The sequence below is a fragment of the Piliocolobus tephrosceles genome, chromosome 13 (genome assembly GCF_002776525.5).
Source record: "Piliocolobus tephrosceles isolate RC106 chromosome 13, ASM277652v3, whole genome shotgun sequence".
In the NCBI taxonomy this organism is placed as follows: Eukaryota; Metazoa; Chordata; class Mammalia; order Primates; family Cercopithecidae; genus Piliocolobus; species Piliocolobus tephrosceles.
Window position 1 is genome coordinate 122,858,521 of NC_045446.1, and position 16,864 is coordinate 122,875,384.

Sequence of the window (16,864 nt, forward strand, 5' to 3'; positions counted from 1 at the left end):
CAGGGCCCCGGAGCGCCGCCGCGCGGGGAAGGAGCTGACAGGGCCCCCGAGCGCCGCCGCGCGGGGAAGGAGCTGACAGGGCCCCGAGCGCCGCCGCCGGGGAAGGAGCTGACAGGGCCCCCGAGCGCCGCCGCCGGGGAAGGAGCTGACAGGGCCCCCGAGCGCCGCCGCCGGGGAAGGAGCTGACAGGGCCCCGAGCGCCGCCGCCGGGGAAGGAGCCGCTCACAGTGGGCACCTTTGGCCGCTGCCTTCATGCTAGTTTGGGCCCCAGCGGCCTCTCCCCTCCACCCCTGCTTCTTACCCCCACCTTCAAATCAAGCCTCGCTGGCAGCTCTACCCACAAGATCTCAACGTCCCTATTTCCAAGGGGGGCCATGCTAAAAACGGCCCATCTCTCTTGATGGGGAGCCTTTGAAACCGGGCCAGGGAGAGCAAGGGAAGGGGGACAGACACCCACCTTTTTTGCGCTTGAGCTTACGCTTGCGCTGCTTGTTGACAAAGCAGGCAGCCAGGGTGCTGAACAGGATGGCAGCTGCCAAGAAGCAGATGGTAGCTACGATTCCCGCCAGCACAGGCCGCGCCAGCCCTTCCTCGGTCAGGTCCGGCTGCGGGAAGATGTCTGCAGGGAGGGTGGGGAGCACTCATGAGCCCATCCTTCCCCGGGACCTCACCTGCTCCGACCTTCAGTCCCCACGTGTTTCACCCTGCTTTTGTAGAGCACAGTATCGCGGCTCAGGCTCCACGCTGAACTCTAGCACTGAGGAGGTCTGGATGGTGTCACGAAGAGGAAGAAGACAGGAGAGTCTACAGAAGTCAGTCTCTCCAGAGGGTGTAAAGAAGAACACATCTATGCCTACCCCCGTGGGGATGATGACTTCAAGAGTAATCTCTACTTATCTAGGGCTCTGCCTTCTGCAAAGTACCTTCACGCACGTTATCAGCTCTTCTCGTGTTAACCCCATGAGGTACACAGAGCACACATACTGTTCTCATTCTCTAAATGAAAGGGCTCCGATCCACTGAGGTGGAGAGACCTGCTTACGTGGATATTGCCATCAGTGCCCAAACCAGAATGCAGCTGCCTGCTCCCAGTCTGGGATTTCCTGCTTCACACCACGCTGTCTCTACAAAAGGAGAGCCCAGGTGTGAAGGCAACTTGAGGATGAAATACTACTGCAGGAAGAGGGATTATTACTACAAAATTCAGATCCAAATGTATTTAACCCCTTCCAGCACAGGCATGCAATGTCCTCAAGATTCGCACCCTGGTCATCTCAGGCATGGAAGTACCCTAGAGCTGGCAGGGACAGCAGCGATGGAGCCAAATCTCTTGTTTCACTGTAAAGAACTGAACGTCCTCCTTTCCTGCCCAAGTCCACAGAGCTCATTATGACCCAGCCAAGACCAGACCCCAGCCTACCTTCTTATACTCATAGGAAAGCTATGTCAGTAAGTGCCACTGCTTAGGTTCAGCAAAGGCAAAATCAATAGATTGTAATGTATTTGGCCAGAATTCATTGCTGCATTGATAATAATGGATAAAAATAATCCAGATGATGCTGATTTTCTGAGGGGAAAATGAAAGCTACAGCCTTTGGAAATGGGGGACCTAATACGGGGAATGCTGAGGCTGCTGCCTCCTCCTTCTCCCGTGTGGAAGGGTCTGATGAGGCACATTTCCTGCCAGGAGCTGGCAGAGAGCTACTGAGCACAGAACTGTCAGGGGTGGGCCCACACAACACCCCTTCTTCAGCTCCAGCCTTGGCTGCAAGCTCTCATCTCTGTTCCTCCAACTCTGAGTCTATTCCCCGGAGAGAAGTCAAGAAGGACTGTGGGTTCTGCTACCTGTAGGACACAACTTTGTTTTTTTAAAGCCCGTTGGTGCCTAATGTATAAAGCAGAAATCGCACTCCACACCCACCCCTGCACTCGTGCTCCCTGCAGTGTGCCCACACCAACACTTCCCCAACTCTACAAGTCCTGCCGCATGAGCTCCTCAGACGAGGTCGCTGCCACCTGGTACCAGGAGTCTCTGGGTGAGCAGTGCCCGAGGAAATGATGCCATCACTTGCTTATAAGCAACAGCCTTTTTCCGTACCAAGGACACCCCTTCACTGGTGGAGGAACACTGCTATGTCTTAGGAACTATAGCTGGAGAGAAGATGTGTAGAAATGGGACCAGGGCCAACGGAAAGAAAGATAAATGGAGAAAATGCTAGGGGGTTGGCTTTATTTAGCCTTAGAAATCCAGAGAAAGGAAGGAAGGAAGGAAAACACCAAACAACAATTTTCCAAATAAAACCCACATAATTAGAAAGAAGTCTATCACAAGCATTCGATAAACATGGTTGACCTGTTGTTTCCTCCGATTCACAGCCCCTCCCCCACAAGAGGAAACTGAAAATGTATAGCAAATAGCACTTCAATCAAGTCCTTTTTGACTACTATAATGAGAAAATTAGTTGAATTTATTTCTGTGGCTGTCTTATACAAGTGTCAGAAACTCAGCTTCTGAGCTTCACAAAATAGCACGCATCATGGAAATATGGGTTTGGTGGGCTTAAGAAAGGCTACGATTCACACAGCTGCAACCAGGCACTCCTTAGTTTCCAATCCAGCCTCTCCTCATGGAGTCACTATTTCACAAAACGACCCCCATGCAGCTCTGGGGCTTATGTCCGTAGAGTTGCAAGAGCACCCTCAACCCCAAATACCTGTGCTGGAGACGCCGGCGATGTTGCTGGGCTCGCTGATCAGATCCTGCATGACGGCCAGAACCCGGAACTCGTACCACGTGTCCTACAGCACCAGGGACAATACCCAGTCAGCCGAGAGACCTGAGATTGAACACTGTCCCCACAAACACTCATCCTGCACACAGCCTTGCAAAGGGCAGGGCGCCCAAAGCACGAGAGGACTGCTAAGCGTCTAATGCTAAGTGATGGTAGCACTGGCCAATTGCTGTGGTGTAAACACTCTTACAATGGCTGACTTCAAGCTACGAATGTGAGGTCACCAAAAGCGCTAGGAAGAGATATGTACAACAGGTTCTCCAGGGCCACTGGGAGCCCACTCCAGCAACCACTATTAATAAATAAGTGTCCAGGAAGGAAGACAGAAAGATAGATAAGATTGTATCTTACGAAACCAGCTGCTTCCTCTCCCCAGCTAGATATCCAAGTTTAACAGGGCTACTGGAAAAACGGATAATGCACTTTCCTCCAGGGACTCTAAATTATTAGAGGAGGGGTCCTTCCCTGGACAAACCTAGAAGAGAATTCTTCTTGGAATTTCTCTGCCCATCCCAGGTTAGGCTCAGCAAGGGGCTGGGGTCAGTGCTCTGATTATGCCGGCTGGCCTCTCAGCCTGCTCTGCCCAGTTTGTGGCGGTGCTGGGGCCCTCAATAGAACACAGGTCCCCGCTGCCCTGGAGCTGGCCCCAAGCCTGCAGACCATGATCTGAGGAGTCCAGGCCTTGGTAGCGAGTCTGGGAGAACCCAGGACCAGTGGTGAGGAGGTACAGTATGTGGCTGGCCTCACACACCCAAAGTTGGTCACTCAAAGCTTCCAGTGCCTCTGGAGTCTTGTCACTTCCAGGATTTGGGAAGCAGCAGCAAGGAAGAGCAAAGCCCTCACCTGTGACAGATCCTTGGCAAAGAACTCTCCATCAGTGCCGGGGATGGCATCGTCGAGCATCTCCCAGCGCTCCCCGACGCGGAACTCCATGATGTAGCGGTCGATGGGAAAGCTGTGGTTGGCAGGCGGAAGCCAGGACAGGAGCACACCCTGCTGAGTCCGATTGGCTATGAGGCACCTCGGTGGGGTGACCAGCACCAGGGGTTCTGGAGTTGTAATAGGGAATGCTGCGGCAGGGGAGGGAGAAGAACCACAGCGCATCAGCAAGGCCCAGGGTGGCTGCCGCACTCCCACACTCCCGTGCACACATGTCAGGGCCCAGAGGGAAGCAGAGTCAGGGCCCCAGGGCCCAGGGCTTCAGAGTTCTGTCTTCAGAGTGCATCTAAAGAGCATACATAAGGGAATCGTGTACTGCAAAAGGGAAGAGAAATGGGAACTATGGAGAAGGAGGAATAATTAAATGTTATCAAAGTATCTCCTGTGCTCTTCCAGGGAGCTAGGGATATCTTCTTTCTCACAGCACAGCAGTCGCTCCTTCCATTCCCTTCTTGGCCGGGGCTTGGGGGTCAACACGAGGCCCCACAGAGGTGCCAAGGACTGGAGGTGAGCATCCCAGACTGCTGTCCACCTTGGCAGAAGCTCAGGAGCGAATTCTGGGAAAGGGGTTGGAGTCGGGCCACCCACACCACCTAGGAAAAGCCTGTTCACAGCGGCCCTTTCTCTGGCTCCAGAGCAGAGCAAACACAACTGTGGCCAGGCAGGGAGGAGTATGAGACTGCCTCCAGGAAGGTGACCGGGAAGACTCCACAGCAGGAGGCAGCCACGTGCCTACCGCCCAGTGAGGCTGGGGCCAAAGGCAAGAACCAGCAGGCGCTGTCAAGGAGGGAGGATGCCCAATCTCCCCTGAAAGCCACAGAAGTGGCAAACATGTGGCCTGACAAGGAAAGAGAAAATTCTAAGTGTCTTTCTTCCATCTGAAAAAGCAACAGGAACTCGGCCAACAGCACTCTGATGCGGGGCCAGCAAACCCCACAGAGGCCACAACAAATCCTCACGGGGAGATCAGACAGCATGGCTCCGTGGAACACTCAGCAAGGTACCCGGCACGCAGGAAACCAAACCAACTGCTAGCTGCCGGGGCCACTGCCCCCACCACCTCGACAACCCCGGCTCCCAACATCCCACCCCGGGCCCTCACCTAAAGTGTTCACAGTGACCACCCCACTGAAGGCGCTGGTTCCCAGCTTGTTCTGGGCCAGGACGCTGAACTGGTACGCCGTCTCGGGCTCCAGGGTATCCACCAGCAACCAGCTGGGTCCTGGCGGCACTGGCAAGGACAGCCAGTCATGGGGCCCAAACTGTGCCCGCTTCATCCTGGCCAAAAGAGAGAGACAGGATAGGGGACGAGGGGCGGGGTGGGTTACACTGGAGAGAAGAGGGTGCATGCAGGGTGCTCAGGGAGAAGGCACTGGTGGGCCTGGTGTTCCCAGGTTCAAGGGCAAGAAGAGGGCATGGCCCAGAGTGGATGACCTGCCCAGCTTTGACTGTGCCAATCCTGATGCCGGGTCACCGACCGCAGCTGGCACCTTTTCTACCAAAGGGGCCTTTAGGTGCAAGTCATGCTCAGGACACTGGTCCAACTGATTACCAGCCGCACTAGGAGAATCCCACCCTGGTCGAAACCCTAAGAACAAGCTCTGCCTGGGGAGAGTAAGGACACTGGGGTGTGGGGAGAAGCAGTTCAACAGTGGTGGGATGAGGGAAGGAGCCCGGGGGACCTGGCTGCACACACCCCCAGGGACAGCCGAAGTAGGGCCTCGGGTCACCCACAGGGCTCATTCATCCAATCAGACTTAAGTCATCTGAGATGTCCGGGGTATAAGACCACAATGACCAGGGGTTTCCCCACAGTGGGACCAGGATCCCTAAGGCCGCAAGGGTTAGAAGTCACATCAGGAAGGTCACGCTCTGCACGGAGAGTAGGAAGACAGGGCCGAGGATGTTCCCTTGTTCCACAAGCTCCCAACTCCCAGCAAAGCCGGTGGGCTATGGGTGCAGTGCCGCCACGTCACCACAGGGAGGAGACATGGTCCTGTGGGACTGGCCCTCTCCTTGCAGCCCTGAGCTGTAACCTGGTGGGTGCCCTCCAGGACCCGCTCCCAGGCTCCTGGCTCACTAACCCAGGAGGGTGAACTGAGGCAGCGGAAAGCAGAACAAAAAGAAGCCGGCGCCAAACGTCGGAGTCAGTACAAAGAGTTAGAGGCAGGCAGAAAGAAAGGAGACATCCCCACCTCGGCCCCGCCCTTCCCTGCCCCAGGCAACAAAGCAGCGAGGAGCCACGTGTGGAAAAGCAGTGCAGACAAACAGCAGCGTGGAGCAGTGCCGCAGGCAGCAGGGGAGCCCCAGTCCACGCCTGAACCCCCCGCCGGATGTCCAGACCTCCCACCCAGGCATCTCCAACAACAGCTTGGCCACACCAAATGTCCCACCCTGGCCACCAAGGCGCTGAGCAGCACCAGTCTCGCAGCAGCCACCGGGCAGGCTGGTTAGGGCCCCCACGCTGCTGCCGGAGGAACAGAGTAAAGGGATAGGAGGTGAGCTGCTGCAACTCCCATCATCTAGGTGCAGTTTTCCAACTCAGAATCAAGACACCCAGGACACTCCGTCTGAGAAGCGGCCACCGAACTACCGTGATGGGAGACAGGGCGGGTTCCCCTCTCAACTTCCCCTGCTGCTGAGAAGTGGATAAAGGGGTCTCCCTGAACCCCCGAGCTGCCTCTGGCACCCGCCTTTTCCTCCTCCCCAGGCTCGAGTGAGCTTGGCTGGAGAGACACGTGCAGGCAAGACAGGTCTAAAAGAAGGCACTGAGGGGCTCCCCCTCCCAGCTCAAGGCTGTCACCCCCGGGACAGGGCAGGTGGCTGCCACTCTTGACTCAGACAGGAGTGTGGGGAGGGACAGCCCTGGGGGGATGGGAGGAGTCAGCCAGGCTTTTGTCTCCTCCCCTCCTGTGCCTCCTGCCCTCACCCCGCTTGGCACATTTTTGAGATCTCTATCTATCGTAAGGTTTGTGCAAAGATCTCAAATCACTGCATCTGGCTAAACTGACAACAGAGGAACGAAAACAATCAACACATGGTCCTAGAGAGAAAATGCAGGGGCTGACCCCAAGGCCGGGAAGTGAGCATCACCTCTCCACACCAGTTTCTGTGGCCACTGGGGAAGAGACAGAATAAAAACTAGACCACAGGAGGTGGGGAGGATGAACACGTACAAAACATAGTGAGAAAGAACCAGTAAGACCTGGTATTTGCCAGCACAACAGAGGATTACAATCAACAATAATGTATCATACATTCTTCAATCACTGTGAGTATAACTGGATTGTTGGAACACAGAGGACAAATGTCTGAGGGGTGGATACCCCTTTACTTCGATGTGATTATTACACATTGCATGCCTGTATCAAAATATCTCATGTACCCCATACCTATAAATATATGTACCATGTACCCACAAAAACTACAAATACAAAAATACCAAAAGAAATTTAAGTTCTAAAAACTAGACTCTACACTTAAGGCTGGGCAATTTCACAAAGCCCTTGAGGGGCAGAAGTCTCTTCCAGGCTCCAGAGGAATCCAGAGGATGAAGCAGGACATCAAATGAGGCAGTAGATGAGCAGGGAGAAGGCACAGAGAGGCCCAGACCCCTCAGGCCACAGGGACACAGCCATGCCCAGAGTCCCTTCAGACCCCTCCCATCACCCTCAAGGACCTCATCACTGTCTCAACCCACCTCACTCTATGCAGGGCCAGGAACTGCAGCCTCCTCCTACCTCCCCCCACCCAGAGTGGCCTGCAGGCAGGTGTGGGAGGGGAGAAGCAGAGAGCAAAGCATGCCGGGGTGACTCACAGAGGTCCGTACCAAACTGAGAATGTCTGCTCGTAGCCTCCATCATAGCCTGGTTCCCAGGACACGTTGGCAGTTGTCATGGAGACCTGGACCCGGACACTGCCCGGGGCATGGGGGCTGGTGCCTGGAGATCAAGTGGAGACCTCTCAGCCTGAAAAGAACTCAGCCACGTGGCTGGGTGCCCACCGTCTCGCTGTGGGGAACCTGAGAGGCTGAAGCGCATGGCAGCGGAGCGCAATATTGCAAGTGAAGGGATAGGGGCGACGGGGTGCTCTTAGGTGCTGACTCCCCTGACCCTGCTGGTTAGTGGGGTTGGAGCAGGAAGTCTGTCCCAATGTGCGGTCTAGTCCAACCAGGAGATCACATAGCATCAGGAATGGGTCCAATAGAAACCAGAGCCCTTCTCGTCCTGGCCCAAATCCTGTGCTTCTCTGGTAAGCACAGAAACACTGTCTCCTAAGGTGGCAGGCACAGCCACAGAGTCCCCTCCTGTAAGGTTCTCTGGCCTCAGAAGACACCCCAATGCCGGCGTGCGGGCAGCACAGCACAGCAGTCAGGAAGCCTCATCCTGGCTTCGACTCCCGGACCCACTACTTCTTAACCATGAGACGCCGGAGAAAGCGTTCGGGTCACGCCAACCTCTGCTTCGAGGAACATACACTAGGGAAAGCTCAGCTCGCACCTCCTGAGTTGTGAAGGATGAGCTGTGCAGACCACTTAGAACGGAACCTAAAACTGGTGGTAAAGGCTCAAAAGGCGTTGTGCCTGTGACTGTGACTGTAGCCATCAGGACCCAGAAGGACAGGCTGAGAGGGTCCAGGCGAAGGTCCTGGGACACGCGCCTTGGGCAATCAGAAACAGGAACGCCCAGACACAGAACACCAGTAACCTCCTCCTGCCCAGCCTCCACACGCCAGGCCTGGCCTGCAGGTCTCAGCTCTGCCCTCATCTGAGATGCTGCACAGTCCCTGTCTCCCTCATTCCAGTCCTCCAGCTTTCCCTAAGGCCCTTAAAGGCTCTGCAGTCCCTTCCAGCCACACAGCCGCCTCTTTCCCAGGTGGGCTGCTGTGGACATCAGGCCTGTCCCCAAAAAGACCTCCCTGAGGACAGGAGCCATGCTGCCCTTCCCTGACAGAGCCCACAGGGGCAAAGACTGCAGGTGCTAGACTCGGGGATCAGGGCTGGACAGACTTAGGAAGGATGCCCGAAGAGTGCAGTGGCCACCAGGGGATGCCCCCAGCGTCCAGCACCCCACCCCCAGCCAGCCTGTTCTGGCCCCACCGCCCTGTCAGACACGTACCGATGACGGTGAGGTGGGTGCTGGCAGTGATGCTCGTGACCACGTTGGTGGCAACACATTCCCACTCCCCGTGGTCCTCCTTACTCAGGGCACGGAACTGCAGGCTCCCACTGGGTAGGGCACTGTGCTTGCTTCTGCTGGGCTTCCCTACCTTGGTGAACAAGGGGCAGGGAAGAGGGCGGGAACAGAAATGGGGGTGAGGAGAGAAGCCCTAACTGGATGGGAAGGACGCGCCTGAGGCCCCGGCCCACCCATGCTGCCCCTCCTCCTGAGTGCCTGCTGCTCTTCAGGGTCAGCTCACTGCTCGGCATCTAGCCTGGTCAGGGCAGGTCAAGAATAGAACTGCTCGCTGTGTCCTCACACCTCCCCGCAGCCCCAGGAGCTCCAGGGCCCAGCTACCTTTCTCCACGTGATGACAGGAAAGGGGTCCCCCGCAGCCGCGCAGGGGATAAGCAGCTCCCGGCCGGCCTCCTGCCTGTACTCCCAGCCTGGTAGCACCGTGAAATAGGGGGGGTCCTGGGGAGGAAAGCACAGGCACCCTCATGAGGCCGGGGATCCAGGTGCCCAGCTCATGGAGGCGGTCACAGCCCCAGGACCTCACCTTCAGGACAAGCCTCGCAGGGGAAGACTGGCCCATGGTCCCCAGGGTGTTGTAAGGCACACAGGTGTAAGTGCCAAGAGCCTCCTCTGTGGCCTCCTCAATTCGAATGGAGCCATCCTCCATCAGGGTCCAACCCAGGTTCTGCCAGACACAGATGACAGAGCAAGGAACGCTGGTCAGAGACTCCGTGCTCCATCCCAGGCTGGGTCCCAGCTGGGCCAGGCAGCACGTGGGATGGCATGCAGCTCCAGCCTGGGCACGTGGGATGGCATGCAGCTCCAGCCTGGGGTGGGCAGTACCCACAGACCCCCAGAGACCAGAGACCCCTACGGAAGCAGCTCTCTGTTTGCCCAGGGCTTTTGGAAGGGGCCGTGAGTCCTGACAGAAATCCACAGCCCAAGGTGGCATCACAGTACTGGGGGGAGCCCTCACTCCAACCCCCAACATGCATCTCTCTAGCACCTTCTCGACCTGCAGGGGGCGGCCGTCCTTGTTCCACTTGACCACGGTGGCTGGTGGTTCTGCATCCACAGGGCAGCGGATGTAGCCATGGATCCCCACGGGCACGTAAATTACAGGGGGCATGTTGAGGACACGGGCTGGATCTGCACAGAGGAAGCACAGATGGGAAAGCAGACACAGGGAAGAAAGGTGAGAATCCAGGCCGGAGGCAGCCCATGCACCAGCCCAGGTGCTCGGAACTTTGGTTCTGAAAGTCTGGAGGCACTCAAAGGCACGTCTCAGCCTGCTCCCATCCTCAGTGCCCGTCATGCTTTGCCATGGACCTCACCCGCTGAATGAGGACTCTCAGTGCCCATTTCCCCCAGTTCCTAGACCCTGAGCCTCAAAGCCAGCATTTTCCCACAACCTTTCCCAACAGCTCCTTATCCCAAAGTCACCTGAGCAACAAGCAGTACCTCCTCTCTACATCCTAAGCCAAAAGAACACTATCATAGGCTTAACCACAAAGGGGATATTTTTCCTCCCCATTCTGCTGGTTGTCCAGCCTTCCTTAGATTCAGTTTCCCCATCTGATTCTGCAGTTGAAATGCAGAATCAGGCCAGGTGCAGTGGCCCACACCTGTAATCTCAACACTTTGGGAGGCAGGGGTGGGGGACTGCTTGAGGCTAGGAATTTAAGACCAGCCTGGGCAATTTAGCGAGACTCCAACTCTACCAAAAAAAATGTTGAATTATCTGGGCATGGTGGCACACACCTGTGGTCCCAGCTACTCTGGAAGTTGAGGCAGGGGGATCACTTGAGCCCAAGAGTTTGAGGCTGCAGTAAGCCGTGATGGCACCACTGCACTCCAACTTTGATAACAGAGCAAGACCCTGGCTCTTGGAGGAGCAAGAAGAACCTCACACCTCTTGTGATGCAGGCTGAGTCACCTCCTCTCAGTACTCCCGTTTCCCCTGAGGGCTACGGAGGAGAAGGATCCAGAACTAGGAAGGCAGTGAGGATGAATGAGCTGGTATCTTTTAAGCATTCTGAGCTCCTCAGAGAACAGCATTACATAAATACCAGGCTGAGTTATATATTTAGACACAGCTTCCTACTTTTGTATGGTAGAGTTTTTTTTTTTCTTTCTCCAAGGTTTTCAAAGGGTTTATGAATGGGAAATACTCTGAACACTGCTTTTTAGCAGAAATAAAAATCCTTGTCTCACCCACCTGTAAATCTCAACCCCCTGGATTTTCTTTGAAGACAGGAAGGAGGTGAAAAAGGACAAGGGGGAGTGGGTGGTGACGCTGGCACTGGGGAGAGACAGGGAAAACCAAAACATGTCTCCAGAAAGACAGATGGCCTATGGCTTCGAGGAGGGGCCTTCATCCTGGCCAGCTCGTCTTCCAAAGGCCACCTCCTGTTGGCTCCTCCTGCCCCACCATGGCTACCTCCGTGCCAGGTGGCACAGCCTGCGTCCAGCACAGAGGGACGGGGCGCACCTTTGTGGTGGACGGGTCTCTCCTTCCTGCAGTTCTTGCCCACCCCAGCACAGCTTGGGCACATCCTAAGTCACGTATGAATAACTTCTCGACTCGCTTTTTCCCGCTGCAGGTCTGGGGAGCGAGATCTGTTGTCCTGGGCCTCACGGCTCTCTAAAGCTTGGGCCTGGGGATACAGCACACCAAAAGTCCTTTAAGTGGCTGACGGCAGGAGCAGAGAGGCGATGCACTCCATAGAGAGGAAAGGGTGAGACTGCAAGGTTAGGGGTCCAACGGGGCTCAGCAGGCGCAGCCAATAGTGGAACGTCCACATCCAGCTCTGGGCAGCAGTCGGACCAGCTCCACCTCCAGGGCCACCAGCCATTCTCCACTTGTCCTCAGCTCATACACTGACCCCGGCCTCATCTCCAGACTGTTCCACTTTTCATCCCTGCCACTCCCTGTCACTGGGTGTGAGCAATCCGCCCACACCAGCCGGCAAATGAGGGAGAGTCTGTTGTCTACAGCAATAATGCCAGCCTTTGTTGCCTGAGTGACAGGGCCATCCACAAATCAAAAGGAGGACATTACTCCTCATTACTCATCCTTCTCTGTCTCAGGGCTCAGCTTGCCAGGGGGTGGGAAAGCAACTGGCCGCTCAGTATTAAAGACCAGCAAGCTGAATGGTGGATGTGGCACTTGCACAAAAGCCCGCGAACGTCTGGGTGAGGAGCAGCTCCTTCCTCTGGAACTCCAGCCACCCAAGAGGAGAGGCCGCAGAAGCCAGAGGGAGTGGGCACAGGAGCTGCAGCACATCACCCCCAACATAGACACGGTGTGGAAAGGCAGGGAGTGAGGCTGGGAGAAACCTAACCCTGCGTGGGCCTGGGCTATGCTCCGTAAGACACCTCAGAAAAGAGCATCAGAGAGCAATTGGTTCTGGCCACGGAGGTGCAGGCCAGCCTTCAGCCCGAGGAACGCCGTTCAGAAGGAACTGCTCGAAGGTATCTTCCTGGGTGCAGCCTGCACCGAGCTGATGAGATGCACTGGTTGAACAGCGACGCCTGGCCAACGAAGTAGGAGCTGGTCCACCCCGACTGGCCAGCGCCTCGGCCTCGTCTCCAGCCGTCCCTCCTTTTTCCCTCATTTGTTCCTCCACCCACACGCCCCCAGATGATGCTTGGTCTTTTCTGCCCTCCAGCCTACAGTCTGGCTAACACCAGAACCATCTGGAAGCCCCACCACCCAGGCTCCTCCACACCCCTACTCACACTGCACCGTCAGGTACGCTGAGGCGGAGGGGGAACGCCCCAGGCTGTTGCTGGGCACACAGGTGTACTTCCCGGAGTCCTCCGGCTTCACCCGGAAGATGATCAGGGTCCCATCGATTAGGATGCGCACCCTCAGCTTCAGGTCACTGCAAAGTGGCACGGGGACAGGGGGTTGGGTGAGCAGAAGGGGGTCTTGCCACAGACACACAGTCACCATCACTGCCCCAGATGTGGCATGGAGACCCCGTACCCCTGGCATCCCCAGGGCCCCTCCATGCAGACCCTGGCCTTGGCATGTGAGACACACGGACCAGACCGCCCACCTCCCCCAGCTCCAGGAGCCGTGGGCAGCCTGCCCACGCAATTTCTGCTCAGGGGCCCTGCCCATGGGGACCGGGGTGGCGACCCCATTGAAAAGCCAGAGCAGGGCGCTCACTTCTGAAAGTAGACGTTCTCGTCCTGCCAGTACCAGGTGTAGGTGAGGTTGCCTGGATACGCCTCTGCCCGGCAGGTGAGCAGAGCATCCTGGGAGATGTTGACGGTGATGTTCTCAGGAGGGGAGACGATGAAAGGGGGCCCTGGGGAGAGCAGGGAACAAACCTCACCTCGCCTGATCAGGGACGGCAGCAGCACCCAGGCCTCCTGGGAGCCCTCAGTGCCTCAGTAAGGGGTGCCCTGAACCCCGCGATGGGGGTGGCTGTCATGAAGACGCTTCCAGATGCTATCCATGCTCAGGCATCCTGTCCACTGCCCCTGCCCCTGCACCTAGCTGCCCAGACCAGCCGCCACACACAACCCTTTCCTGCCCGCCTTCTCCCAGCAGAGCCCAAGCCAGAGATGCAGCAGGGAGAAAGGCAACTCTTTTCAAATCTAGAGCAAGGAATACTCCAGTCTCAAGGAGTCAGGGCTGTATGCTGCTCCCAGCCAGAAACCAAGAGGGCAGCTGGGGGTGCAGGGGCCGCGGAGTGAGCAGAGGGGGAGAGTCCAGCAGTGCTGGTGCTGGCTGCACAGACAGTGGGGGCAGCTGTGGCCAAGTCTCCCCGAGAGGGAACAGCTTCCATCCAGGCTGCCGAGGGACCTTTGGCCCTGGCTGCTGCTCGACACTCATAGGCAGGAGGAGCAGGCAGCCGCCACCAACCCCCAACCCCAGAGTTCCTCCAGCAGGCAGGGCTGGGGAGGCTAAGCAGGGGGCCGAGCTCAGCACAGGGTGGAGACACCCCCGACCTGGACGCTGCCCCATCCTGCTCAGTTCCTGGCCCCTCTTGGGGGACTCTGAGGCTCCAGGAAGGGCAGACTGGCATCTCCCTGTGCTGACTATACAGACCCCAGCTCTGCCAAATGCCCACTGTGTTATTGAAATGTCTAGGGCTTGGATTGAGTTTCTATCTTTATTTATTGATGCCGTCACTAATGGAGAGATGACCCGAGGGAGGTCTCCTCTCCCAGGGAGGTGGAGACGTGGTAGAGATGCTACCTGAACAGAAGGAGAAACCAGAAACCCACACAGCAGGGGCCTCTCTGCCACGCCATGTGGTGCCCGGCCACGGCCTGTGAGCCTGGCCCTCTCCCAGGCAGCCAGTGCGGGAGCTCTGACCAGGATAGCAGGCGGCACACAGGGGCCCCACACAGGTCCTCATGGCCACGTGCACCTCCACCTAGCCCCAAATGAGCCCTGGGAAAATGCCCTCCGTAGCTCAGCCAGGTTGGACATCCCCGCACGCGTCTGGGGGTGGAGAGGCGGAGGAAATGGCTCCTACCTTGGACAAGCAGGTGGGTGGTGTGGACAGCCTCCCCCTGAATGCTGTACGCTCGACAGGTGTAGGCACCTCTGTCCTCCCGACTGACCGATGTCACTGTCAGGCTGCCATCACTCACCTGGGGCCCGAAACAGATGGAGCTCAGCACTCACGCTTGCACCCACCGCTGCTACCCCTCCAAAAGGGAGATGCAGTCAGAGATGCTAAGGTGGAGATGACCGCAGGGACACATGCATCTGGGGGACACGAAGGGCAGGTGCCCCCTTGCCCATCTCCCGCCAGTGACACAGAGACGCCTGCAGTTGAGCCAGGCCATGGCTTTCCAGCCTCCTCTGTGCTTGTGCACGTAGCATCAGGGGTCGGCTGCAGTGGGAGGCTGCCCTGGAAAACAGACTTCAGCGGCCCCAACCTAGAACCACACTCACCTGGTATTTCCCACTAGCACCGAGGAGTGTCCCCTCCTTGAGCCAGGTGACAATGGGCTTGGGGTTCCCAAAAGCTGTGCAGGTCATGGTGATACTGCCACCCTCCTTGGCCTCGATGTACTGGGGGGGTGTTTCTGTAAAGGTGGGAGGGGCTGCAAAGGAGACCACAAAGGTGAAGGACACGCCATCAGCCAAGTCACTGCCCTGCAATAACAGTGCCTGCCCCGCACAGCACCCTCACTGCGGCCCTGCGGAACGCAAGGACAAAGGAAGGAAGGTGGGGATGGGCAAAACTTTCTGCGAACCACCATTACTGGCAGAGAGACGTGCATCCAAACTCAGTCTGGCTGGGTCCAAATTCTGCACTGTAGCTTATTCCCAGTTCACCGCTGTTTACTGAGCATCTACTCCAGGGTGGCCCTTCCAAACACTGTCTGCTCCCGGCTCCTCAGGCTTTCCTACCGTCCTTCCGTCTTTCCCTTTACGATGATCCATGACACTCAGGAGCTCCTACTTCTTGAACCCCAGCTCAGCCAGGCCCCCCGATTTCCAGGACACTTGCCGTCTGAGCCCCACCAAGGCCTAACACAGAGGCAGGCCAAGGCTATGCGGAGCCACATTTTCCCAGATTCTGCTGAGAAAATCATCCTGCTTCCTCCGTCTCTGGCTTCCACGGGTGAAGGTGGACAGCCCACCCAAAGGCCACTCCCTTCTTCATTTTCCTCTGATTATGCCAGGTCATCTTCCCCTCTGCGTTGGAGATTTGATTAAAACTCCATCCTGTTGGGATAATCGGCTTTTAACAGACTCAGTCCCATTTGCCTGAGCTGCTTGTAGAAGCAATCCGGTCAATCTTAACCCCTTGGACTATCAGCTCCACAGTCTTCTGAGATGGCAAGGAGGCCCCGAATTCTGAACTCCGGCCCTGAGGCCCACAGCACCAGGCTGGCGCAGGTCAAGCTGAGCTCATCTCAAGGTACGTGAAGCTCAGAACCCAAGTTCAAGCACTAGCCTGCCACTTCTGGTAGACTTGACAAGTTACTTGGCCTCTCTGGGTCTTACATAAATACCTAAATCCCCCACCCTCCAGAAATGATGTGAGGAATAAGCATGTAAAAAGGAGCTTGTAAAGTGCACAAATTGCCAGTAACACCGCCATCACTATCATCTCTTCAGGAGCTGCTGAGACATTCACAGGAAGCTTTGGGAGGAGTCCCTCCTCCCCACACAGCCCTGCCCCGAGAACTAGTCACAGTGCTATAGGATCTGGTCCTGCCTGTAGCACCAGCCTCCTCTCCCTCCCAGCGCACTCTAACCACACTGGCTGTCTTTGTCTTCCTCAGATACGCCAAGAACTTCTGACCTCAGGCCCTTTGCAGGTGCGGCTCTACCTGCCCAGAACTACGTACCTGGATCTCCCTCCTTTGGTTCATGCAAGTCTTTGCTAAAATACTGCCTTACCTGGGCAGCCCATCCCATCTCAGATGGCACTTCCAGCATTCTCTACTTCCTGGTGCTGTTTCATTTTCTTCAAAGCACATGTCACTTACAAGTCTCTCTCTCTCTCTGTGTGTGTTTCCCTGTTTCTTACCTGTGTCCCCTTTATTAGGATGGTGGCTCCTTAAGGGCAGCCCCATTTTGCATATAGGTCACCACATGCCCAGCTTTTAGCATAGTTCCTGGATGTAGTAGCCAAGGGCTCTGCAAACATTTGTCGAATGAATGAAAGAATGAAACAAACAAATGAGCGGTGTTCACACACGCACAGACCTACAGGCCAGCACCAGTGCAAACACAAAACACTTCTTAAGAGCAAGACCATAGTTACACCACTTTCATCTCCCATCTCCGAAGCCTACAGCTCAGTGTAAGCACATCAGGGGCACGCAGGGGGTGGCCACTGAATGAATGCAGGAGCACGCATCATCACAAGCAAAAACATACGCCTCGCACGTCCTCGCACACGTCATCACATGCAAAACCATACGCCTCGTACGTCCTCGCACACGTCATCACATGCAAAAACATACGCCTCG

At 56.5% G+C, this 16,864-nt stretch overlaps 1 protein-coding gene across 1 annotated transcript in view; it reads right to left on the bottom strand.

The window, feature by feature from the left end:
- The window catches only part of IGSF9B (immunoglobulin superfamily member 9B), a 47,100-nt gene that overhangs the window by 14,200 nt on the left and 16,036 nt on the right, over window positions 1-16,864 (bottom strand). The window contains exons 4-16 of the mRNA XM_023185904.1: window positions 14,829-14,980; window positions 14,404-14,521; window positions 13,083-13,224; window positions 12,647-12,792; window positions 9,912-10,054; window positions 9,450-9,590; window positions 9,248-9,364; window positions 8,849-8,999; window positions 7,561-7,672; window positions 4,834-5,009; window positions 3,636-3,862; window positions 2,715-2,799; window positions 458-619 (exon numbers count right to left, since the gene is read on the bottom strand). Coding sequence (XP_023041672.1) covers window positions 458-619; window positions 2,715-2,799; window positions 3,636-3,862; window positions 4,834-5,009; window positions 7,561-7,672; window positions 8,849-8,999; window positions 9,248-9,364; window positions 9,450-9,590; window positions 9,912-10,054; window positions 12,647-12,792; window positions 13,083-13,224; window positions 14,404-14,521; window positions 14,829-14,980 — 1,872 coding nt within the window. The remainder of the gene's footprint in view (window positions 1-457; window positions 620-2,714; window positions 2,800-3,635; window positions 3,863-4,833; window positions 5,010-7,560; window positions 7,673-8,848; window positions 9,000-9,247; window positions 9,365-9,449; window positions 9,591-9,911; window positions 10,055-12,646; window positions 12,793-13,082; window positions 13,225-14,403; window positions 14,522-14,828; window positions 14,981-16,864) is intronic.